We start from the raw sequence: 25,714 nt of genomic DNA on the forward strand, positions 1-25,714 counted from the left end.
AGGCCATATATAGCATTGATTTCCCTCAGGAAGTGACATGTCTACAGCGTGGGTGCAGTAGACAATGACTACTTTCTTAGATTCCCCACTATTTGACAAGGAAATTGGAATAAGATCGAAATTCACTCTGACACATGGCAATGCCACTGTATATAAGGGGTGTGTGTGTGTGTGTGTGTGTGTGTGTGTGTGTGTGTGTGTGTGTGTGTGTGTGTGTGTGTGTGTGTGTGTGTGTGTGTGTGTGTGTGTGTGTGTGTGTGTGTGTCTGACCATGGGTCCTCTGGGCTGTGAGGTCAGAGTTCAGGGTGATGAGGGCCAGGGTGCTGTGCAGGTGGAGGAACTCGCGGGCTTGGGCCGGACTCCAGCGGCGGTTCTGGAACATTATCGGGGGGGGGAGACAGAGGTTCACGGGTTTAGTCCAATGAAGAGGAAATACTCTCGGTTTCAGTTTTTATGTCAATATGGTTAAACCTTCAAATTATTGCAAATATACATTAGTATTTGATGAACTTGTACAGCCCTTCTTGGTTACGGTGATAAGGCTTATACAGTACAGTAATACTATACAATTCGGTACACTAGGGAAAACAAGTGGAGCCGCCAAGGGAATGCGCCATTTGCTTACCTGGTTGTTCTGCCTGTTGGCTCCAAGGAGGAAGACAAGCATCCGACGATAGGCTGCGTGTTTCAGCAACAACTGGCATGACGTGGAGCCCTAGCACAGAGAAACAACCCCACACTCAGGACCTTCAAGCTCAGAATCCAGCATCATTACACACCTTTCCTTTCTTTTATTCAATCATACCCATCTGAATCGGTCCTCAATGTGTTGTTTCCCAGTATCACCTAAGCAACTTGACCTGTCCTCAATGTAGTATTACTTATCTCCTAAACATCTTGATTAACTCTCCATTACCAACTAACCTCTCCTCAGTGTAGTATTACCCATCACTTAAACAAATGGATTAACTCTCCATTACCCACTGACCTGTCCTCAATGTAGTATTACTACTCAGTCAAACAACTGGACTAACTCTTCCTTTACCCGCTGAGCGAAGTTGCTGAAGAGGCTGAAGTACTGGGCGCAGTTCTTGACGTTCTCTGGGACGTCCTTGTCCAGCAGGGAGAGCAGTGCATCCACCAGGTTGTCCAGGCCCGGCTCCCTGAAGTGCAGGGCGCTCTCCAGGGTCTTCTCCAGGATGGAGGCCACCACCACCCGGACCTCACGCAGGCTGCACTCCAGCAGGCACACCCTGGGGTACCGCAGGCAAACATAGGGGCACAGGTCAGTGCTCACGTTAGTACGTACGTACGGATGTGCCTGCCGCTTTCAGGGGTGATAGTAGAAAAAAATCCTGAGCCTGAACTTTTTTCCCCTGGGAGATAAGCGGTAAGCCAAGATATATGCCCTGATCAACATAATTGTCAAGCGGGATCCAGGGGTATGCTCCCCTGGAGGAAAATTTGGATAAATAGTCCCATCAATTATAGATTCTGGTGAATTTTGTGGAAATAAATTGACATGAGATGAACAAACCAAATATAAGCTTATATTACAGTAGCATCTTTGTGTAGAGCTCTTGGGACCCTGGGCCTGGTAGGCCTGTTCAGTAATCCTTAAGCAGCTGTATGGGTGGGCACTTTTCTGTTTTCTGTAATCCTATTCCCTCGGTTAGTCGGCTTCAAGCCCCAGTCACAAGTCATTTTGGAAGCTTGTTGAAGAGCGTTTTTGTCCAGAAACCCTAGTCATTTGTGAGGGCACATTTGTTCTTCTGAGAGGCAGCGAGAACTCCTTTTAACCACAGCCTGAAGGAACACAACTTTGCCACATATAATCACTCCACTCTTCACAACAAACTTGATTTGAAGTTTGTTTCAGCTACACACACAGGCCTGTTTTTTCAGCCAATCAGCATCCGCAGCCTAATCCACAGTGGTGCCTATCTTAGAGAGCTCTAGATGGCTCTATTGTGGTTTGAAATTGTGTGTCTTAATATTTTGGAGAGGGCCCTCAGAGACCCTAGGACAATGCTCTCTGTTATAGAGGAGTAAACTATAGAGAGTCCGGGATTTAGTCATTAGTTCATTGCACTTTTTCCAGGTATAACAGTATGACAGAACACTTTTTAGACTACATAAGCCGTTATTGGGATGAGCTATTCCTTAAATACAGCCATACTCGGGACGTTCCTGGCGTGGGGTCATTTTTGTAAAACTTGAGGAACGTCATCTACCGGACCAGCCCTTTAGCTGGTCAACTTTAGCCAACAAAACAATTTTCCTTTGTCATCTGGTGTCATGGCCGAAAGGCCGGTGGCAGAACTCACCTGGAGATCTCTCGGCCCTCTGGTCCCACCAGATACTGCACCATCCAGCCACAGGCCACGCTGCTCTTAGACAGCAGCACCTCCACCGTGGTCATCCACTCCTCGGTGTCCACCCTGGACCCAAGCAAGATAGACATAGAGGGAGAGACAGAGACACACTCCGAAATAAGGGATGGAGGCGTGACATTTAAACCTAACCAAAGGAGAATCCTAAAGCAATACAAACGTAATTGTATTGGCTTATGCTTTTCACTTCCTTTATAGTGCAGAAGTGTCAATGTGAGCTATGGACGTGTGCGCGTACCTGAGCTTCTTCTTGGTGTGCAGGTACGTGTGGAAGAGGAAATGGACAGACAGCTGGAGACTCTCTTTGGCCATGTCCTGGTAGTCGGGATGCTTGAGCTTTGTCTGTAACACACACACACACACACACACACACACACACACACACACACACACACACACACACACACACACACACACACACACACACACACACACACACACACACACACACAGTATCTCTGGTGATGTGGATCTGGGCAGGGAGCGAGGGAGAGACCAGGACCTGTAAGGTATGTGAAGCACTCACTGCGTTGACGGAGGCCAGGGATAGTGTGAAGTTGAAGTAGTCGCTGTTGTACACGTCGCGGTTCCTCATGAACTTCAGATTCTCATCTCGTACCATCTACACACATACAACAATCATTGATATATTTTCAGCTTGATATTGCCCCATGTGATGGGCTGGTAGAGTGATGAATCAATCACAAACAAACAGCTATTTACAATTGCAAATATTTGTACTGCATCTATCGATTCCATAAAACCAACATCTGAACTAGAAGGTTACTCAAGCGTAAAACAACAAGCATGCATGAGTCAATCCATCCAGGGGATTTCTCTGTAAAAAAACGAACAGAATACTTCAACAGCAGTTGAATAAGATCAGGCCTGCTGAAAGGCTTCCAGCAGGCCTTCTTAGTAACCCGAGTGTACCTGGTAGATACTGGCCGGCATCTTCTCCACAAACAGACCCTTCTTCTCCCCCTTCCTCACCAGACGGGTGAGGAGGGTGAGCCGGTCGTTGTTGGCCCTGGGCGGGCGGGGGGACGACTGGGGCGAGACGTCGGGAGAGGAGGGGGCGGAGCTAGAGAGCAGAACAACAAAGACATGTGTTGCTACCACAGGACACCCTTAACAGTCCAAAAATATGAGTTACACACCATGCAAATCAAATGAAATGTAACACGTGAATCCCCTTTAGTCACACACTTTACACTTGACATTTGTACTGTACAATGTTAGTTGTGTTTCTCAGATTATGTTGCTTGTCTCCTTTTTGGGGACACAGAGTGTGAAGTGTGCATTTACCTGTGTGGAGAATTTGAAACCTGCGTTTGCCTGTGTAGAGAGTGAGAGAAGTGGGGACTTTCTTTTACTTTTTTATGCTTTTTTTTGCCTATGTGGGTCTATTCGAGTTTGAACAGTTTGTCTGCATCCCTGAATTACCGTTCTGGGACTATAAAGTACATTTTATCTGGGTTCATTGAAAATGTGTTCTATGTGGTAGGGATGTCACGAGAACCGATACTTCGGTACCAAGTCGATACCAAAATTCTAAAAACGGTACTCGTTTTTCTTAGTACCGTAGGTACCGAGGATGCAATTCCTCCGGACGTCACGTGGGCAGCATATGTATACACCTACACGGGAACATGGAAGACTGCAGCAGCAGCGAGTGCGACCGCTCGCCTCGACTCGTCGATAAAAAGAATAACAAGGGTCGTGTCTGGAAGTACTTTGCGTTTGGAACGCTGCACCGCACGACCGTTTCAGACGGGACCCGTTTCAATGTTGCGCTTCTAAACACGCATGGTACGACTGCGTTCGTCATCACTTACTTGATGTTGTTTTGATTGAAGATCGGCAGGTTGTAGTGGGTGCGGCGGTGAATGTGTGCGTGCGTGCGCGTGTGTGTTCCGAGCGTATGCAATTTCAAAGTAACAAACCAACTCAAAGCCGATGCATGCATCCAAAACTATTCGTTCAAAACCAAATAAAAAAACCAAACAAATCAAAAACAGCGTTGCTTATTCGCTTCAAATACTTTTTATTTTCAAAACTTGGTAATTAATACGGCGCGGTACCGAGCGGTTGAAAACAATGTTGGCGTCTCCTGTGGCTGCCTTGCGCACCTGCGTTATATTACTTAATATTAGGTTGGAAGTTATGTTTTAAACCCCGCCATGCACGCAAGTGTAAACGCGAGCCGCATAGCTGCATGACTCCCTGCTTTCAGCGCATATTTTTTATTGTTTTTTATTACTTGAATGCTGTTCTTTTTTTGTAATGTTAATAGTGGTTTATTTTTATTGATTACTTGAAGGCTACATGCCAGTGCCACTGTTTTTTGTAATGTTTAAATGTTTTTAATAAATTAGTGTATGTTGAAGTACATGGGATTTATTGTTTTGTTTTTGACCGTGGTATCGAATTGGGTATCGAGAATCGTGGAATTTCACTGGTATTGGTATGGACTACTAAATTTCTGGTATCGTGACATCCCTACTATGTGGTCACCTACAGGTTAAGGTGTGACGGATCATGTGGGGACCTGCAGTTTGTCTATGTAGGTGCCTGCAGTTTACAGTGTGTACGTCTGCGGGGACACACTTACAGAGTGAGGTCCTCGGCCTCCTGTCTCATTACGCTGACCCTGCTTTTCTTGGGCAGGACCGGAGAGTTCTGGTCACTGATTCTCTGGTAGAACAGCATGTAAGCGTTCCAGTACCTCCGGCGGACGTCGGGGTATGGGTTGGCTGAGAACACACACACACAAAGAGACCCATACATATACAAAAGATACGCAAAAACACCTGTGCATAAACTCTATAGAGCTACGCTAAATGTTACGGTTAACCTATGGAGAGGACCTGGCTAGATTGATTTGGGCGTGTTTGTGCGAGCGTGGCTTACACTGGTCGTAGACCTTGGGGCGGTACTCCCCTCCGAAGCACTCGTACTCCAGGGTTTCGTCGTTCATGTCAAACTCCTCCACCACGTTGTCATTGAACTTGTACCAGCGTCCGCGAGCACCACCCCTGTAAGAGCGTGGGGTTGAATGAACCTCTATACACAATACATCTCTGCAGAGGGCGGCTGGCTGCACCAAATCTATACACAAAGCATTGTATACAAGGCCCGTGACACAGCCCACGATAACACTTTGAGAATAACAGTGAGTAAGTGAATGAGCGAGTGAGAGACTGAGTGAGAGATGTTGAAATGTGGCAGTGATGGATTATCTGGTACCAAGGCATTCATGGTCTTCATTGAGTGTTTCTGCCTTGAGGGGCCCAAAATCTGGAGAAGCTTACAGGGCCCCCACTCCGCCAACCCCCACCCCTTGAGCACTGTATAATGAGCCCACAGCTGAGTGGAAAAAGGTACTAAGTCCACTGGCTCCATCATTATCAGCTATTAGCCTCCTACATTACACTCAAAGAGAGAGCGCTATAAAGTACAGTGGGGTGCCAGGGGAAACTTGGCCCCATAAAGCCCTTTAAAGCTTTAATGGGCCTTTGCTCAGTGTTGCCCAGGGCATTTGAACAGAACCAACTGAAGACTGGCTAATGAGACATTTCAATTGTCTTGATATACTTAGGGTTGTGCCGATGGACGACCAACATCACGATCGAGAGCCACCATCGTGATGCCACGCCCCCCCCCCCCCCTGTCAGATACACACTAATCCTAGTCTCTTCTATAGTTCACCTAAAAATTTTGCAGGGATTGCTCTGTAAATTAAATTGAGAATATGACTAATGCATATGCATGCTTTTTTAAATAGCCCATGCCAGAGACGTGACATGTTAGTCTGTGAAAATACTGGGTCAGGGTACACAAATAATTATTGATCTTGACATTGTTAGCCTCTTGTCTTATTTACATGTCTTACACTGTACATTTAACCTATAATATTTAATGTTGTACAAAAAAATAGCCACAATTATGCTGCCCATAAGCGTAGTCGAGGGGAAGGGGTTCGGCGATCTGATCGCATTTCTCAAGCCAGATTATACAGTGCCATGTCGCCAAACTATGACTGTTCGGCTGGAGAAAATGTACAGCTAGCAGCAGCCTCCCTCCGTGAGATCCTGTCCTTAGCGGAGAAAGTTGCCATCACCACTGATGCTTGGACAGTGTTGACTACAGAGTTGTACCGTGACCGGTACAACTCGAAGCAGAGCTGGAGCTCCGGCGGGAGACAATCCCAGTCTGGACTTCAGGGAGTCAAAGCCTTCTCAACAATGGCTGAGATAAACCACTACAAAGCTACTTTTTTTTTTGTTTCCTTACGTGCAAAAGCCCGGATGAGTAATTAGTTAGGTTAGTAAAATAACCAAATTATAGTTTTTAAGTAGAAAAAAATATTTATGTAAAGAGATAATAAAAAGTGCTAACGACATCATCGTCCATCGTCAACTGCCAATTTAGGGGACATCGCCCAACCCTAGATACACTACAGTTGTGCTGACTGGAAAATAAGGAACACTAGATCCAACCTATGCATTATTCCCATTAAAACACTATTGAGAAATCGTAAAAACCAAATGGTAAACATTGAAATGGTAAATTGAGTCTTTAGGCGAGGCGGATGTTTCCAATTATCCTTCATGTCTTACCGTCTGTCCTTGATGAAGGAGTAGTAGTGTCCGGCGTGCGCCTGGCCGCTGTGGACTACAACTCCCACCAGCTCGTAGTTCTCCGATATGGTGACCTTCTTGCGGGGCGAGCCACCGGCAGCCCCGTCCCCGCGGCCCTCCGCAGCCTCCCCGCTGCAGTCCTGGCGCGCCATACCGGACACCGTGTAGGGCTCCATGTTCAGCACCCAGGGGAACTGAGGGACAGACGGGGGACAGACGGGGTCTCTCAATTAACGAGAGTTAATTGTTATCCAACTTGTTAATGAATTACTCTGAATGATGTGATGAGGCTGTTCCTATTGAAAGGCGATGGTAGCTCTACATGATGAGGCTGTATCTATTCAACAGTGATGAGGCTGTATCTAGTGAACAGTGATGGTAGCGCTAAGTGATGATTCTCTGTGAATGCAGGTGCCAGTCAGGTGCCAGTCATGTCCTACCTTGATCTGCTCATCATACTTTATGGAGCGTCCGCTTTCCCAGTCGAAGCCAAAGCGCATGAGGTGGATGCAGAGCACGCTTGGCAGGGACTTGATACACGTCCGCTTCACTGTGGTCCTCTGAAATCACACACACACACACACACACACACACACACACACACCTCTATTCGTGAAGAGCTGCGTCAGGATGCAGACACGTTGCAGATTTTTGCAGAGCCGCCTGCATTTAAACTTCCATGTCACATTAACGTTTACAAGTGGCTAGTATAGCTAATTATATTTTGATACTTCAATAATAATCAAACTTGCTGGGAAGCCTACAGGTTTGAAACCAGAATTCACCTTTGAATTAAACTTAATAATCCTCTTGGCCCCATATAGAGCCATTATAAGTGTTCATGTTCTGTTAGAACACGATATTCCTAAGTTATTTTTTTGCGCTGGAGTATCACCATTTCAAGTTGGGAAGTTAAAGGCGCTCGTGGCGGAGCAACGTAGGGAGGGAGGGAGGTTCTTTTTGGGATGTTTACTTTAAAAATGACTCGCTTCTGCTCTCTCGATTCTTCTACAAGAGAGCACCATCTTCAACTCTCAAACATTATCTACAGCTTTGTATACTAAAATATTTAGCAGGCTTCTCACACACCTTCTCCTTGCATTTCTCACAGTAGTAGGCGTTGCTGCCTTCCAGCACCTCCCCCCTGACAAACTGGTCCAGTGAGATCTCCAGACTCTGGCAGGAGGTCACACCCAGGTTCAAGGCCATAAATGTCTCTTCTCGCTCGTACCTGTAATGTCAAAGGATAAATGTATAATGTATAGTATTTACGAAGGAAAGCAAGGTCCTTTCGAGTGTGATTTTAATATGAACTATGAAATTAATAATGTCAATGTAAGATTAAAGTGGTAATCTCAATGTTTTTCCTGTAAATAAATGTATGTCGAGTCAGATATATTTGAGATTATTCACATAGAAGTAAGTGTATAAAACATGGAAGGCAAGATCCTGGTTGTGGCTTACCGGTGAGGACAGTCTTTACAAATCTTTTGGTCAGAGAAAATCCCCTGGAAGGTGTTTTTAAACAGCTGTTCCCGCCCTATTTTCTGTTTGGGAACATTATGAGGAATGGGTTGTGTCAGTGACAACACCTTGAAACACAAGAACTGGTAAATACAACAAGATATTTGGGTTGTTCAGAGTGAGTGCATGAGTGAGAGGGACACCTTGAGATGTTCGTCCAGCTGGTCCACCAGGCTGGTGAAGAACTCGTACGCATCCTGTTGCTCCCGAACGTACAACTCCTTGTTCCACATCTTGAAGATCTGCAACAGACCAAGGAGACAAAACCACACAATGTGATCATCCCTTTGAGAGTCAGGAGGACCACAGCTAAAACCATTGCAACAATTAAACCCCCGAAATTGTGTGTTGTTGCTTGAGACACACATTTTCATGAGGTTTAATACAAGGACAAAAGGCAGAACTATTACCTTGGATCAAACAAGCAATTATACTAAAAGCCTGCAGGATTTGAGTGAGTAAGGATGCAACGCACCTTCCAGAAGTTCTCAGGGATGTAGTACTGCAACTTGCTCTCCATCAGGTGACCAAACAGGGACTGGACTTGACAGAACACGCTCTCCTCTGGCTGCTCTGTGTCGTCCTCAATAGACAAGATCGCCTATGGACCAAGTAACAGTTTGAACGTCGCACATTGACAAAACACTTTGGACGAAGATTGGGAAGCATGCATGCGTGTGTGTGTGTACCTCTGGCAGGCCAGGCTGCATGTAGAGCTGCTGGAACACAGCGTTCATGTAGCAGGTGGCTCCGCCGTTCTTCAGCCCCACAAAACCAGAGACGGAGCGGCTGTCGACCGGGGGCAGGTACTGCAGGGAGGGAGCCCACAGCCACACAACATTGCAAGAGAACATGGCGTTGGCGCATATGTTTAAATAAATTATAAGAAGACTTTGCAAGATGGTGAATTGGTGTACAGCGGAAACGTTTGAGATGAGATTAAAATATAGTTATCCGTATATTTGGCAGTTTTATTCCACATTTTTTAAATTAATTATTCATTCTAATTTGTATTAATTATAAACTCAATCATACTTGCATTATAATATTTCAAACCTCAGCTGTTTGATGTCATTTGTAAACTATATGTCATGGGTTAAGGTCCTTTGTAAGCCTGAGAATCCCTTGTCGAGTCTCACATCAAACTCCTTGCTGAGGGAGGGGTCCGGCGTGTGGTGCATTGACAGCAACTCCTTGGTGATGAGCTGCAGGTTGGGCAGAGAGCTGTCCGCCAACATCACCAGCACCTCGTAGGCTGCTAGTCTGCTGCTGGCTGTGCTGCACCTGCACACACACGCGGTTAGTATAGATACATTTGTTTTTAATAATCATGTTATTTTTTTAAGGTGTCTCGAAAAAAACAATAAAAAACAATGGCAAAACAGTATCCAAGTCTATAAAAAGGAAGCTGTACTTTGGGTGGAAGTCATGGCTGGGGGTGGGGGCGGGCGCCGGGTTAGAGCTGTTGATGATGATGCGCGAGGCGCGGAAAAGGAAGTCATCCAACAGCTGCTGAATCAGCGACGGACCTGTGGGCAGACGGCAACGTTGTCATCTCGTTAGTTTACAAGTCCCTTACATGCAGACGGTGCAGGGAAGAGATGTGTTGGGCGTACGTCGGCGCGGGCTCACCAAGCTGTTCTTTCTCCTTGCCACAGAGCGAGAGAAGTGTCTTGATGAGTCTGAGGTGTCCTGCCTGCAGGATGTTGTCGGCCTCGCTGGTCTCCATCTCGGAGCCCCAGCTGGGCTCAAAGTTGTCGAGCCAGGAGATCTCGTCCTCCAGCATGTTGGCCGCGCTCAACTTCAACGCCTCCATCTCAGAGCCTAGGGCAGGGGGACGGAGCAGGGTGGAGGAGGGGAGAAGATGGAGAGATGGAGAGTGAGGATGGAGAGATAGAAAGGACGCAAGGATAACACAATTAGAAAATAAATGATCCTACACTGACATCTGGTGGATGAAAATAGACGTTGCCCTTTCAAAACACTTACATATATTACATACATATATCGACACACAAAAAAAAACGACAACTGGGATTTTGCATGCGTGCATGTGCGTTAAGACTTACTGGTCAGGTCGTCCAGAAGCTGACACCTCAGTTCAAAATATTCAGTGCACTGAGAAAGCAATCTGCAGGACAAAAAAACACTGTCAAGAGAGACTAGGAAGAAGGTCAGGTTGGGATTAAGGCAATTCTTCATGCATCTGCTCAGCTGTATCCTTTTGGGAAAGGCATAATAATAAAAGTGCAAACACATTCCCAACAGGCAGTATAGGTCCAACAGGCAGTATAGGCTTTCCAGTCTCAAGTCTTGGCAACTATAATCTTAGATCAAGCAATCCTACTATGCTGTAGCAGAACCTGGAAAGCAAGTTCTGCTTAACAAGCAGTTCTGTTCACCCGGATTTCAGCTTGTCTGCCATCAGACTTTACAGGCTGAATCTTAAGTCTGACTTGTGGGTCTGGCCTCCCTGTAACTCTTTTACAGGCCGTGTACCTCTGGTTGACTCCCCTCATGACGGATGTGGGGCTCCAGAGGGGCAGCTGGGCGCTGAGGACCACCGTCAGCAGGAACAGGTTGGGCTTCTGCACCTCCTGTAGGCCTGAGGTGTCCGACTGGCTCAGAGTGTACAGCTGGTCGCACGCCACCCGTCGGATCTGGAGGGGGAGACCAGACGTTAAACCAGCACTATGTAACCTATTTACTTCAGCTACTTACACCATCACTAAATAGATCAACTAGAATTTGAGTAAAATTAACCAATCCATCAAGGAAATGTTTCCGCTATTAATAGTTTAATTCTGGTACCCCCCTGCCCAACTGTGGAAAACCCTTGTACTACACTAAGGGTAGTCTGTCAATTATACTATTGAACTGCTAAAGGGAAAGTGTACATAATATGGACATTATTAAATAGATTATGATCTGGTGGCGACATTCAGTGTGTGCCCATTCTATTTCCCATTCAAATTGTGTTACGTCAATTCCTTGAATTTAGCTGTCTCGAGCAAAGCACAGACTATGCAAATAGACATTCCCGATATCTTAAAAACACTTCACAACGTCTTCAGGCCACTAGCAACGGCCAGCTCCAGTCCATACAAAACATTAGCTCTCAGAAACGGAACAAAGCGGTCCAGTACCTCTCCGCTGGAGGACCCCAGCAGGATGTCGATGATGAAGTCGTTAACAGAGGGCAGGTTGTAAAAAGATGCTGCCAGAGGAGAAACAGAACACACACACTCAGCGATCAGCTGGCCCCGGAGGACAGGGTCAGCCAACGCTGCGGCTATACAAGCTAGCACATACGAGGGAATGATACAACACAGAGCCCCATCTTGTCTGTGGCAGAACAAGGCATGTCCAAGTAATAACCAATGGCCTCTTCCAACTGTGCAGTGCTGCAAATTAACAACTAGAACTTCTTGGTGCCTTTTGTTGTACTTTGTGCAGACACGTATTTGCAGTGAATGTAATATATCTAGGTGTCGGCAATAAATGTCAATGAATATATTTTAAACAGATACACTACACATCAACTACAGGGATTCTTTATGGCTGATAGCCCAAAAACAACTTGTGTTTATGTGTGCGTGTGTAGTCTTACAGAGCTGCTGGCAGCGGAGCTGCAGACAAGTCACCAGAAGTGACAAAGCCTCCCGGGCGATGATGGTGTCTTTGATGGAGACGCTCTGTTGTCTCACGCATATCCCAGCATGCAATGCGGTAGGAGTTCCCTCGCCCTCACTGCTGGAGCTGCAGTTACTTCCTGAAAATTAAAAAAATGCCCAAAAAAGTCAATGGCCTGGATCTGTGTGTGATTAACTATAATCTTGGCTGCATAAGCAGTAGAAGTCGGCAGGATGTTTGTTCTGCCATGACATGTGAAAGCACATTCCAAACAGATGAGGGAGAAATGAAACCACACCTGACCACTACATTCCACTTTGATGAGGATCTCTTACCTGTGCTGCTCACTCTGGTGCGAACGCCTTGAGGGAGCAATGAACTGTGGCTGTCTCTGATTGGCTGAGGGCTGCCCACCAGGTCTAGCCGCCCAGCCGCGGCAGCCCAGGTCAGTCTCATGAAACAGGCCACAGTGGAGGTGTAGTCGCCCACCTCCATGGTCTAGGATCAAAACACACCCGTTTAGACACCTTTCATTCTTCACCACTCATATCATATAGAAAATTCTTCGATATCCATATCCATTTTGCATGCATATCCCTATGCAGCCTTGACAAAGCTGGATGTTCCACTGTGAGTGTGTGTATGTGCATGTGTGAGCTTTGTCTGAGCCGGGATTTATTTAATACCCACATCCAAGGGCCTATGGCACATTTACAACATTGCTCATTAATTCGCTCTGACACAACAAAGGTACTCAAAAGTATCACAAAGTTGCTGTGGGCCGTATCCATGGTGATAATACAGCTCGCTCTCTCTTAGAACTCTCAGCCCAAACTGCAAAACATATATATTATGTATATTTATATTTATTAAGATCTCAGTGTTTGAATTTCCGCTGAAACAGTGGGTTCACTGGCTCTTTAAACTGTAATGGTATTAGTAGTAGTACTCGTATCGGTAATCGGTATCGGCAAGTACCGATGTAAGCACCGATTCGACTACAAAAAGTGGAATCGGTGCATCCCTAGTGTGTGTGTGTGTGTGTGTGTGTGTGTGTGTGTGTGTGTGTGTGTGTGTGTGTGTGTGTGTGTGTGTGTGTGTGTGTGTGTGTGTGTGTGTGTGTGTGTGTGTGTGTGTGTGTGTGTGTGTTGTAGTACTTGGATGGCCACGCGGGCTGCAGGGATGATCTCCTCCACCCGAATAGAGGAGCGCTCAGAGAGGGACATCTGCCTATAGGAGGATTTCTCTGGGGTCCCGCAGAGAGACAACTGCCTGCCGGCCCGCCCCGCGTTCCGGAACGGCCGTGACGACAGCGCGTCGCCGTCCCTGAGGTTGTCGTCGTCCAACGAGGCCGGCATGCTCTGGCCCACCAGGAGGAACCTGTACAGAGACACTGTCAGCTTAATGGACAGATGTGAACATCAGGACACAACGCTGCACTCTGCAAGTTCTGTTCTATTTTTGAACGAGTCAAAAACTTAAAACATATAAAACAATACCATTTAATAAAAAAGATACCTGGCCAGCTGAAGACAGATGGAGTAGACTCCTTGTCTGGTCTCATAGTCCACTTCTGAGGGGATGGAATCCCTCTGCATTACGTTCACCACCAGACTGCACAGATAAGAGGCGGACATATACTCAGGCTGTTCTCATCGTCCGTGTACCAATACTGCTACAAATGCATTACTGCTTCGATCATTACACAGATTTACAGTGGAAAATCACCTTCAAGTCCAAACAGTATTGCATTCCAGAGCTTTTCTCCAAGGTTCAAATGGAATAATGTTTTATAGGGACTATATGTTATGTGTGACTATATGTATATGTTGCTGCTATGGATTGTTTGGTTACCTGAGGCCTCCAGCCTTGAGGAAGTTCTCACAGAAGGACTTGACGCTGGTCTTGGCCATCTCGTCGTCAGATGTGGGCATCAGCTTGGAGCTCAGTACCTAGCATGTGGGGAGAGGAGACAATGAATAAGGTGACGGATTCAACCACAACAACAACATGGAGGAGTAGGAAAGGAACCAGTGTCCTATCTTCTCCAAAGACAGGTGACTTGGCTGCAGGGAAGAAGAATTATTGATAAAAAAAACAAACTGTTACATTTGACAGTAGCAAAACATCACTCTTAAACCATTGCCCTCTGACCCCCCTTACCCGTCGCGAAAAAGGCAAACCCCCAGCTAAGCTTACTGTGTGCTCTCTTTAGTACTGCAAAAGTTACCTATGCTAATTCCAGCTCTGAAACAAAAGTAGTCCAGCCTTAGCAACGCAACGACTAAACAGCACGGAGAGTGTGCAAGTTTTCACCAAAACTAAAAACATCCATCTCTTAAGCGTGTGTGTGTGTGTGTGTGTGTGTGTGTGTGTGTGTGTGTGTGTACCTCCAGGTTGTAGAGCACCCTGAAGGTGGACATCCCCGGAGCAGAGGACCTGAACAGGGACTCGAGGATCGAGGCGGCACTGGGCTGGTGCTGCTGCTTGGAGGACATGGAGGGAGAGCGAGACCCTGCACTCTGACCCAGCGTGAAGAGGGTCTTCTGCGTTAGACACACCAAGACAGGAGGTCACGTGACATGGGGGAGGGAGGGCAGTGTGGGAGACATTATACAACTTATTTAAGTTAAGTACTTAAGTTATACAACATCCAGCTGTGATTAAAAAAAGAAAAGAAAGAAAAGGCAGCAGAGTTTCTGCAGCTGCACGACCTTTGTTGTTCCTCGTTGTTTTTAGACAGGGTTATTATTGTTATCCACGTCATCATTATTCTGCATTGCTTTACTCTGATTAGCAATCCAGAGGCCCTGCTCTCACAACCAATATAAAAAGGGAATGCTTAAGTTATTCCCCATCTCCTCAGATAAAGCAACATGGATGACATACAGCCTGATGGGATAGAGAACTAAAATCATGGCGGCAGGAAGAAAGTACCTGGTGACTCCAGACGCTGGACTCTTTGGGAACAAAGTTGTCCAAAGCATCCTGCACCTCGGGGTCTGTTGGTATTAGCAGCAGCAACTTCCGCACACGCAGAGTGATCCTACACACACACACACACACACACACACACACACACACACACACACACACACACACACACACACACACACACACACACACACACACACACACACACACACACACACACACACACACACACACACACACACACACACTTTTTATGCTGACTCATAACCTCATTGCCAGGCTCTCAACTCCCGCCGGACCAGCAAATGAGCATAATTTGGAAGCGAGAGGGCAGGACCATAGGGAGGGAGAGACGACCGTCTCAGTTTCATGGGTAGAGGGGCGAGTAAGAGAGTGACTGCTGATAGAGGGAAATATGTTTCCGTGACATGTTTCAGGTATTGTTTTGTCGAATTATTAATCTGAAAACTCTTATGTTCTTATAGTTCTCGTTTTGGAGACTGTCTACTGACGTAGTCCTACACAGCTCGTACATAGTAAGAGAACGGAGATTGAGCTGTCGTAGACCAGGATAATAATTCTATAATTCATGACTCCCTCAGCCTAGCTTGTTCGTGGCAAAAACAGATGAATTTATTAGCAGGCTGGTTCTATCACCTGGATTCGTCCAGATTAGCCAGCTGGTAAAGCATCTCAAACACGTTGCACACCAAAGCCATCACCACTCCAGGCAGAGATTTCTCCTTTGAACAGAAAAACACAAAAAAAACCTCACACAAAGCCAATTTTCATGTATACCCACAAATGGTTCACAAAGTGTATGTGTGTGAGTTTGTCACACGCGACTAAAGCCTTAATAACAATGAATGGCAGAGTTATACGACAAAGCCGGGGGAAACATTGCACCGAAGCTCCTTGTGCTTGAAGGTAGCCTGCATCTGTGTGTGTGTGTGTGTGTGTGTGTGTGTGTGTGTGCCCGTGTCTATGTGCGTGTTGGTATGCATGTTTGTACCTGCTCCAGTGCGTAGGCAGAGTTGAACACGGCAGAGCTGGAGCTGCTGGAGGCTGAGGTGGACGACTCCGAGCTGCCAGAGGGCGTCCCGGTGCTGGAGCTCTTCACCGTCAGGCTCTGCTCGTCGCTGAAGCCCAGCTGGGAGAGCAGCTTCTGGTCCCGGTTCATCGTCAGCTGGAAAGAGGAGGCAGAGGGGGTTGGTATTGTTGTTTCACCTTGCAATTTGTTGTGGCGGCAAGTTTCCTTATGTTCATAATGTCATGTTTTTGTTAACTTTTACACTATTGTCCTTCTCTGTAACCTAATGTTGAATTGTATTTTTAACATGTACAACTATTTTTAAAGCATGCAATAACAACAAGAAGAATCGTAATAATTACCACGCTGTCGTTGGCGAAGATCTGGACGTTGTCCACAGGGCAGCTGAGGTGCTCAGAGATCTTCCATCTGACGCTCCCTATGGTCTCATTACTGTGGGCCTGCGGGGATCACAAAGCGTAAGGACAGCCCCTCCCTGCGGTGCACACTGCCATACATTGAGGCTGTGTGTGTGAGTGAGTGAGTGAGGGCCATACCTCCAGGGTGAAGGTGTCTTTGGTGGACTCGTAGGTGACGTGAAGGGTCACCGGGTGGCCGTTGAATGAAGCGCCGTGAGGTAGGATAGTGCGAGGGACCGAGTACTGATCCTGTGGAGGAAACAACGCACCATGGACTTAAGCGTCACCTCGTCAAAGAGTTTGCTAGAACCAGACAAAGGAATTAAGAGTCCCAACTCAAGACGGTCTTCAACATGGACCTATAGCGTACCTCTATAGTTAGGACGTATCGCTCCGCCAGAAGAAGCAGTCTCTCAATGATCACAAGCTTTGTGGACCTGCACAGGAGTACAACGACGATATAAGATACAGTAGATCAAGGATGCAATGATTCAGTCACACAAACACAGTGTACTTCAATGTTTTAATACAATTCTTCTGCAAAAAAGGAGTCATCATCAGCAGGGAATAAGCTTTCTCACTGAGCATGGTGAGCCCTGTCCATATTTGATACATATTCCTGACACAGTGAATATAGAGCTTTTAATATCTTAGGTTCCTACCCAGACCCTCCTGCCGTGTACCTGGATGGAGACTGCACAGAGGTGGCCACCGTCGGCATAGCGGTGGCTGTGAGCATCTTTGTTGCCCTGGTAACAGCATGTGTCAAGGTTGGCCCGCCAAGAGCAGAGCTTGCCGCCTGAGAGAAACAGAATCATTAGAAAATATCAGTGTTTGTATTGAAATTCTATCAGGCCGACCTCAATGAGCTTGGGTACAATGACCTACCTCGAGCCGTTTGTAACAATCAGCAATGAACTTCTTGTGCAAAGACACAGAATCCTACGGAACAAAAAATGAGAAAATACATTTTGTCAAATCCACGCAAGTCCACGATTCAAATCCCCCCCCATTGCCACAGATGAATAACACTGACCTTCTTCATTTTGGGGTTAAGGTTGGTGTAGCTGTATGTAATTATGAGCTGGATAGCCTCATTGGCGATCTCTTCATCTGGAGTCTCCATGGCGATTCGCCAGATAAAATCCATCCCGACCAGATCCAGTCGCTCCACACACTGGATTCACATAATGACCACGAGCATTGTCATTGAGTAGCCAGAGTCAGCATTCATCATATTGTGGTGCAACATTAATGTTATACAACTCCATTAATAGAAATTACAGACTTAACCATTTATTAAAAAATATTATATGCAATGCATTGTAATAAAAATATAGAAAGCTTCCAAGCAATGTTTTAGTTAAGAAATATGTGTCAGCTACAGAATCATTATTCGTTTCAGATAATTTATTCAAAAGTATTCTGTTAAGTCTTTGAAAACCCCCCCCAAAAAGAAAAACGAAATTAAGCAGTAAAATGAATGTTAAAACACAACTGACCAGTTGCGTTCCCTGGCGCTTCAGGCGATGGTCACACAGGTTGACGTTCTCAAAGAAGGTTTTGAAGAGATTGAATCCTAGAAAAACAAGGGACGCAATAATAAACAATTAGCTAGAAAGACATGCTCAACTATGTCTGTCGCTGTGTCTTTTTACACATACAATGTGGAAATGCTGAAATGCAATGTACACTCAATTAGTATTTGTGCGTTATTCAACGACATAGCCCAGTGGGGTGTGCGTCTACAGGGTGGACCTCACCGTTCATGGTGATCTCATAGGGCTCAAGTTTGAGGATCTTCTCCTTAAAGAGCTGCTGCTGGACATCACTCTCCAGGTCATGCTGGCCTTTGGTGAACCACTCAAAACACATCTGTGGAGTCATTTATATACATACATACATATCACTAAAATGCATGACATATTGTAAACAATTACCTTGAAACTGCAGTTCAAGCACCAAATACATTCCAGCCTAGAATGTATTTGGGGGGGGCTTGGAGAGAATGACCTTGTTCAAAGAGAGGCTGAGCACTACATAAGCTGTGTGTGTGTGTGTGTGTGTGTGTGTGTGTGTGTGTGTGTGTGTGTGTGTGTGTGTGTGTGTGTGTGTGTGTGTGTGTGTGTGTGTGTGTGTGTGTGTGTGTGTGTGTGTGTGTGTGTGTGGGGGGGGGGGGGTTGTTGTTCAGCATGCATAGCCCAGTGATGACTCATGTACATGTAATGGATACATTCCGCTTCTGTTCAGTCTGGACAAATTCCAAGTTTCCTTCCTAGCAACCCTCACAACATAATTGACAGTCTGTATGTCCCCCAGATATTATACAAATTGACATGTAATGTAAGCCTTGTTGTGGCCTTAATAATTGTATGTAACCAAGCTGAACTCTGGGTAATAAAGACAAGGGAAACTACCAGCGATCCATTTAATAAAAAATAAAGATTACTCAAGATTAAAAATATATTATATGAGTGTAATATGTTAGAAATGCCATATCTATCCATCTACCACATATTAGTCAGTGAAATGCCCTGGGAAATATCCGCTCCGGTTGACTGTGCAAACCAATATAGATTTGAGACCACTCCTGGCTCATATCGGGGAATCAATCTTGGTCAGTAACAGGTGCATCAATGCAACACTTCTCATTGACAGAGAAGAGTATGCAGGGAGGGAGCACAGAGGGATGGGACGTTTTTTTGGGTTGTTTAGTTTCAGAACCTCAAACTTTTCTGTTCTGTCTCTATTTACAACTCTCAAATCGAACATACAACCCCTTTTAAAAAGGTAGAACAATGTTAAGACTGTTTGATGCCCGCCCATAGCATGTATACCTCTCTGTCCTGCTCACAGACATCAGGGCCGGACACCAGGCACTCCCAGATCTCCTTGGCCCGGTTCCACACCAGGTAGAGGCTGGCCTCCTGAAGGAAGAAGGCCAGGAAACGCAAGTGGCCGTCCAGGTACTAAAACACAGAAGAAGATAATCACACACACTCTATCAACAGACTTTATCATTACCCCATTCATATAGCTGTGCGTTTCCTTTTAAAAGCTTGTTCATGTTTGTAATGAATCGCAGAGAATTGTTGATTCATGCCCAAATCACACTTCCCCATCGTGCATGCGAAGGTCCATGTCGCTACTCAGAGACCGTAGACACTCCTGTTGCAGGTCAATGACCTTTACGAACGTGAGGAAATACAGTCTAGACATTGTTAATGTGGTAAATTACTGTTCTAGCTGGCAACGACTGATTTTAATGGAATATCTATAGGTGTGCAGAGGCCCATTTCTAGCAACCATCAATCCTGTGTTCTAATGGTGTGTGTGTGTGTGTGTGTGTGTGTGTGTGTGTGTGTGTGTGTGTGTGTGTGTGTGTGTGTGTGTGTGTGTGTGTGTGTGTGTGTGTGTGTGTGTGTGTGTGTGTGTGTGTGTGTGTGTGTGTGCGTTGCAGACGGACCTCCTGATAGGTGTAGCGTCCGTCCACCAGGGTGCTGCTGGATAGGCCGTTGTTCCCGGCGGCAGTGACGGCCAGCCGGTGGCAGCACACCAGGGAGCCTGTGATCAGCTTGACGATCTCAAAGTTCTTCTTCAGGTCCTGGATGATGCTCTGTGAAGGAGGGGGACGATGAGAAGCACTTATTAATGCAATCAATACACATCATGCCGATGGATTTCCAGCACATTATTATTGTCTTACTTATTACCTGAATAATGAACTTTATAGCAGTGGGTCGCGACCTTATATGACCATCAAGTACAAACAAGAAAGCCAGTGGGAAACAGCGGACAGAAGAAGTCACTAACGCTGCTCAAGCTCCCAGTGTGTACAAGCAAACACAGATCAAGGGAAAACATTACAATGGAAAGCATTTGATGAGGTGCACAAAGCCACCATGTTTTTTAATTATTCACAAGCCATTATTACGGTGGCCAAGACGAATCACAAGCAAGTTATAAATTAGTGAGCATCAAAGGACAGAGACCATCGAACGGGCTGACTATTATTGCCGTCGGACTGTCATTGCCTACACATCTGGAAGAGGAAAGTTCCTGCCAGTTTGAGAAGTAGTATTCCAGCTTACAATGTAAGCCCATTTTTTTCGACATTCTTCAGTTTGTGTGGCAGAAACATCAAATTCTTGTCTCTATATGATGTCAATAAGCACGGCATAAGTGAAAATAATGTTTCATAGATTAATTATTGTATTCCTTTCCACATTCTATAATGTATGGGTTTATAATAATAGTTCTTATCTTAATAGCTCTTATCACAATAATAATTGTCTCTTATCATAGTCAACATCCCTTGACGCTCACTTCCATAAGGTTGTGGTTTCTGCATTTGTGTTGTGGTGTTGGCACTAGTGTTGCAGCATTGGCAGTTGTGCTGCGGCGTTTTCTATACGCAGTTCATTTAACACATCTCGGCCACACTCATCTATAGAGTTTTTTCTTTAACATTTCTTTCACAAATATTTAAAATGTGTCTATATCAAGAACAAAATCCCAGGTACCACCTGCAGAAGCCCCATTGGTACTCGTAACACAGGTTGAACACAATGCGATACACTATGCAAGGAATACTGCATGGTGGAATACGTAAGCCAAATCAAACACAGCCACATAGAGCAAGGGGGGGGGTGTGTTACCTTGTCCTGCTTCTGATAGGTCTGCTTGATGAAGGAGCGTGTAATCTCGTGGAGCTGCCGAAGAGCAGGGACAACCCAAACCGCCTGAGGACTGCTCTGTTGAGAAGCCTGACAAACGCACACTCATGTCAACACATGGACTAAAGCCTGTGGCTGCCTTTGTACAGAATAAGTTAGGAAGCACACACACATGGAGAATGGCACAATCAGACAGAAATGGGAAGGGTTTGGCAAAAGTCTTTAAGTTGTCACAACACAGTGAAGTTCTGATTTAGTCTTCCGTTGCCATGTTTATGTTTCTATTTCAAAATGAACCTTTGCCAAACCCTGGACATCTACAGTCCTGATCGGCCTCCGTAGACCTTCCCATGGAACTCAGCGGCAGCTAAATTATTGAACACCCTCAACCAAGATCAACCACCCGGTGCAGTCGAAAGCCAGTGACCCGATTAGTTTAAAGAGCTTGAGATTAAATCACACACACGCACACACACACCCACCCACACCTGCACACGCACCCAAGCCCACAGGTGAAAAACAAATGAATAAATACAATCACCCTGTGACCAAAGAGATCCCGTTTGTGATCAGGCATTTCTCCACGATTGGTTGGCTATGGTGAAGCGGTGAAAATGGAAGAGCTGATTGGATTGTTTGAAGGCAGCTCAGTTGTGTATAATTATTATTAAAAGGGGGGCTTTTCTTACTTTGGCTGATGTGTTAGCTTTCCGCTTGCCCCAAGAACCAGTAAGAAATGAACTTTGCGACTCGCTGCCTTTACTCTCCTCCTGAATCTGAAGCTAGGAAAGTAAACCTTGTTTGAGCTGGGGGCATGAGAACATCAGGTCTGGCCCTATGAACATTCAGTTAACACGGGATGCAAACAAGGGAGAATGAATATGTGTTCAAGAGGGAGGGAGGGAGGAAGGAAGGGAATAGCAGTGCAGACAGAAGTTTCTACTACTGTGTTTCTGTGAATGAATATTAAAGCATGTGTTTAATTAGTCGGGGTTACATTCCAACAAACCACCACACAACTAGAGGTCACAAATTAAAATGCCTTGAAGTGGAGGTTATAAACATTGATGTGTTCAGCTGGAGAGACACTTCAAATTAGGGATGGGCATCGTTTGACATTTTTCGGTTTTGGTTCCCACGTTTTCCGTTTCACTTTCATATAAGTCAATGTGCAAATTCAAAATACATTTTCTATTTCAATCCTACCTGATATTATAAATAAGTAAATGTTTTGAGCGTTCTACAAATACATAAAATATGGGACTTGATAATCGCTGGTTTGGTTCATTATTTTCAGGTGTTTTTATAAAGAGAAAGCTGCATGTGTGCCTTCAGAAGAGAAGAGTCACAACTTCCGCTATAACCTATAACCTGATGTTATGCTAAGGAAAATATATGTTATTTGTAGGGATATTAATGTGTCGACTCAACAATCTATTCTTGAGAGGCACACTGCGAAAAACATGAATTTTCGTTTCCAAATATTTATCTAAAAACAAAATATCTGTTTTAGTGTGTGTATGTTAAATCAAATGGTTTTATATCCTAAACTAATTCTGTTGCAAAAAGGAAGTGCAGCATAAATATCCTAATAAAAAAAAAGTAGTCAGCCAACGCCGACACATTTTGCCTATTGTAAATTGACATGAGACATTGTAAACGTTCACAATGGGGCTCTATGCTCTGTGATATTTTATTTATCATAATTTCTATCAACTTCATAAAAAAAATAATAATGCATTATTGGTGTGCTCCTGAGTGCAACCTTTGAAATATGACGGGCGGGCCGCTGTCTTAAAGGAAAGCGCAGATCCTTTGAGCTCTGCAACTTCTGCAGCCACGGGGCCGGAATAAAAAAAAAAATTGATTGATTTGTCGACTCATAACTCCCAACACGTCGACTCACAATATAATGAGTCGTTAACATCCCAAGTTATTTGTTTGCGTTTGGTCAGCATGACTCATTGAATTATATTATCGGTATGACTATGGTTCGTTTAGTACCAAGTTAGCTAGCTTCACTGCTATCTCCCAACATAGAGGAGGTGCCGTGCTACGATAGCAGGCTTGAATGAGTTCAACATGGTACACTCTTCCTCCCTTATGTTAATACCATGGGTCAGCAAATAAATAAATCAGCGTAAATTGCTCGTGCAGCTTGACAAAGCACAACCATACTTGGCCAGGACTAGAGGAGGGCGAGGGGCTTGACTGTGACTGAATGGTCTGTCCATCCCGGGCCCACTTCAAAATCAGACCTCAACAAATGTGATTTTGGGGTTGAAGCTTATTATATATATTTTTGAATAAAAGTCCCAAATTAGGATAGCAATTTATTAAAGCACTTTGGTTCGACTTGGTTCTTGAAAGAGTTGGCGGTTTAAAGCATCCCTTCTTATGATCTACAAGTTATTAATCATGAGCTTTTAATAACTATGGTGACCAAGCTAAACCGGGTTAAGTCTAGGGCTGCACAATATACCACATTTTTATCACGTTGACGATATTGGCTTCCCACGATGACACGTAGTGTTCTCGCGATATTCCGCGATATTTCAAATGCGTGCTCCCCACCCACAAGGAAACGAGCCCCGCCCACGCCCCAGAATGAGGAGTTGTCGTCACGGCACAGAGCCCCCCCCGTTCCCGCCATGTTGGAAGGTACGCCCCTCCGAGTGCAGCTGAGCTTTGCGTTATTGTTGACACGGTAGCTGCTAGCAGAGGAGGTTGTTGCAATTCTGTACTGTTTTAACAATGCCTGGAAATAACTGCTGCGTTAAAAACTGCTCCAATGCCTTACACGATCGACGAGGAAACCATAAGAACAGTGGGCTACAGTTTGTCAGGTTCCCTAAATGGACAACGCACTGAAGGCTGCCCCACACTACAAGATTTTTTAATCTTATGCGATTTTTGAGTCGGATGTACACCACACACATAAAGAGAATCTCAGCCCATTTGTTGCTCTCCGATCGTAAATACAAATCCATGAGATTCGAACAAGACGGAACACCACACACAATAGGACAATCTTGTCCGATAATTGCCCGCTGCAGGGCCGTGGAGGTAGAACTAGAGCAACTCGCGTCAACAGTGAAAATGGATCAGCGTCTTTTGACAGCAGTGGTTTCCGCGGTGCTTATGCTTACATAATATCAGAGTATATCGCGTCAGTTCGGCCGCGGCGCAATTAATGAATAAAGATCATAAACATCATAAACTGAATGGCTGTACAAGTGTTCTGAGACACGGCTGCGAACCGGCAACTTTATAAAAAAAGTAGTGCCGGTTTGGTTCCGTGCCGCTGCCGTATCCAGTGGAATAGCCTACATTGACTATAATGGTTTCTAATGTCTTCGCCGAACGTTTTTATTGCCGTGCCGCTTCCGTGACGGTTCTGGTGGAAATTGCCCGTCACTCTTTATTTCTATCTCGTAATGTCTCCTGCGTCTCTATGTTGCGTATTTCCTCATCTGTCTCTATGCCGCTCTGACAACGTTGCCCCTGGCAACCGATAGCCGTGGATGCCATCATGGCGGACGGGCTCAACCCCCTCCCCTCCCCAAAAACCACGTGACTCCTCATTCTCAATAAAAGCAAGCATGTACAGCGCAACACCGTATGCAGTGGCGAATTTAGGCACGGGAGAAGCGGGCAGATAATACCGCCCCCCCCTCAACAACTCCGCGAGCCCGTAATCGTGCCCCCCCCCCCCCCCCCCCCCAACAACTCCGCGAGCCCGTAATCGCGCCCCCCCCCCCCCCAAAATAATCGTGATAATCATTTTGGCAATAATCGTGCATCCCTAGTTAAGTCCACTTCTTTTTGATTCTCAAATCAAAAAGAAGTAAAAAAAAGAAGTAAACAACTCAGAAATGACAAATCAGAGAAATCTGTGTGTGTCACACCTTCTTAATGTCCTCAATGCACTTGATGATGTAACTCCGCTTGATGGTCTCCTTGACAGCGTACGCGTCGCTCAGGATCCCCAGGTGCTCCTCAGACGCCTGCTGAACCAGACTGGTGGGCAGGGTGGGGAGGTGGGCCAGCTCCCACAGAACCTCCAACACCTACCACACACACAGTTGAACTTTACAAGCACCAATAGCTAACATCATCAAAGCAAATTGCCTAACTTCATTATTGTTATTAAGTGTACATTGTGTTCCTTGCGCGCGTGCGAGCGCACACACACACACACACACACACACACACACACACACACACACACACACACACACACACACACACACACACACACACACACACACACACACACACACACACACACACACACACACACACACACACACACACGAGGGACGTACCTTTCCTGTTGTAGCCTCAGAGCGAGCTTCTCGGCCGATCCGTCCGATCAGACTGAGCAGCTTCTGTCTGACGCGGTCGCTCTCCACCTCCCAACTCTGACACACACACACACACACACACACAATTTATAAAA

The 25,714-nt window shown here is 45.6% G+C and overlaps 1 protein-coding gene across 6 annotated transcripts in view; it reads right to left on the reverse strand.

Moving 5' to 3' along the window:
* The window catches only part of usp24 (ubiquitin specific peptidase 24), a 45,289-nt gene that overhangs the window by 7,416 nt on the left and 12,159 nt on the right, over window positions 1-25,714 (reverse strand). Inside the window, exons 14-59 of one of the 6 annotated variants that reach the window (XM_084473262.1) lie at window positions 25,581-25,676; window positions 25,161-25,322; window positions 21,942-22,034; window positions 21,235-21,342; window positions 20,043-20,192; window positions 19,414-19,545; window positions 18,340-18,451; window positions 18,079-18,155; window positions 17,613-17,753; window positions 17,465-17,518; window positions 17,260-17,375; window positions 16,947-17,013; window positions 16,715-16,825; window positions 16,520-16,618; window positions 16,140-16,313; window positions 15,785-15,870; window positions 15,131-15,239; window positions 14,584-14,739; window positions 14,048-14,145; window positions 13,712-13,807; window positions 13,351-13,573; window positions 12,529-12,691; window positions 12,171-12,332; window positions 11,707-11,777; window positions 11,060-11,220; window positions 10,630-10,691; window positions 10,193-10,384; window positions 9,975-10,089; window positions 9,700-9,844; window positions 9,250-9,369; window positions 9,036-9,161; window positions 8,704-8,802; window positions 8,501-8,583; window positions 8,126-8,267; window positions 7,477-7,596; window positions 7,016-7,230; window positions 5,307-5,431; window positions 5,008-5,149; window positions 3,702-3,731; window positions 3,327-3,477; window positions 2,920-3,015; window positions 2,632-2,735; window positions 2,328-2,441; window positions 1,046-1,253; window positions 626-715; window positions 271-373 (exon numbers count right to left, since the gene is read on the reverse strand). In XM_084473262.1, the coding sequence (XP_084329388.1) occupies window positions 271-373; window positions 626-715; window positions 1,046-1,253; window positions 2,328-2,441; window positions 2,632-2,735; window positions 2,920-3,015; window positions 3,327-3,477; window positions 3,702-3,731; window positions 5,008-5,149; window positions 5,307-5,431; window positions 7,016-7,230; window positions 7,477-7,596; window positions 8,126-8,267; window positions 8,501-8,583; window positions 8,704-8,802; window positions 9,036-9,161; window positions 9,250-9,369; window positions 9,700-9,844; window positions 9,975-10,089; window positions 10,193-10,384; window positions 10,630-10,691; window positions 11,060-11,220; window positions 11,707-11,777; window positions 12,171-12,332; window positions 12,529-12,691; window positions 13,351-13,573; window positions 13,712-13,807; window positions 14,048-14,145; window positions 14,584-14,739; window positions 15,131-15,239; window positions 15,785-15,870; window positions 16,140-16,313; window positions 16,520-16,618; window positions 16,715-16,825; window positions 16,947-17,013; window positions 17,260-17,375; window positions 17,465-17,518; window positions 17,613-17,753; window positions 18,079-18,155; window positions 18,340-18,451; window positions 19,414-19,545; window positions 20,043-20,192; window positions 21,235-21,342; window positions 21,942-22,034; window positions 25,161-25,322; window positions 25,581-25,676 (5,599 nt within the window). Of the gene's footprint in view, window positions 1-270; window positions 374-625; window positions 716-1,045; window positions 1,254-2,327; window positions 2,442-2,631; window positions 2,736-2,919; window positions 3,016-3,326; window positions 3,478-3,701; window positions 3,732-5,007; window positions 5,150-5,306; window positions 5,432-7,015; window positions 7,231-7,476; window positions 7,597-8,125; window positions 8,268-8,500; window positions 8,584-8,703; window positions 8,803-9,035; window positions 9,162-9,249; window positions 9,370-9,699; window positions 9,845-9,974; window positions 10,090-10,192; window positions 10,385-10,629; window positions 10,692-11,059; window positions 11,221-11,706; window positions 11,778-12,170; window positions 12,333-12,528; window positions 12,692-13,350; window positions 13,574-13,711; window positions 13,808-14,047; window positions 14,146-14,583; window positions 14,740-15,130; window positions 15,240-15,784; window positions 15,871-16,139; window positions 16,314-16,519; window positions 16,619-16,714; window positions 16,826-16,946; window positions 17,014-17,238; window positions 17,376-17,464; window positions 17,519-17,612; window positions 17,754-18,078; window positions 18,156-18,339; window positions 18,452-19,413; window positions 19,546-20,042; window positions 20,193-21,234; window positions 21,343-21,941; window positions 22,035-25,160; window positions 25,323-25,580; window positions 25,677-25,714 lie in introns of all 6 variants that reach the window. The other 5 variants (XM_084473261.1, XM_084473265.1, XM_084473264.1 and 2 more) reach the window with 5 other exon arrangements.

The sequence above is a fragment of the Micromesistius poutassou genome (assembly GCF_964030765.1).
Source record: "Micromesistius poutassou genome assembly, chromosome: 9".
Classification (NCBI taxonomy): domain Eukaryota; kingdom Metazoa; phylum Chordata; class Actinopteri; order Gadiformes; family Gadidae; genus Micromesistius; species Micromesistius poutassou.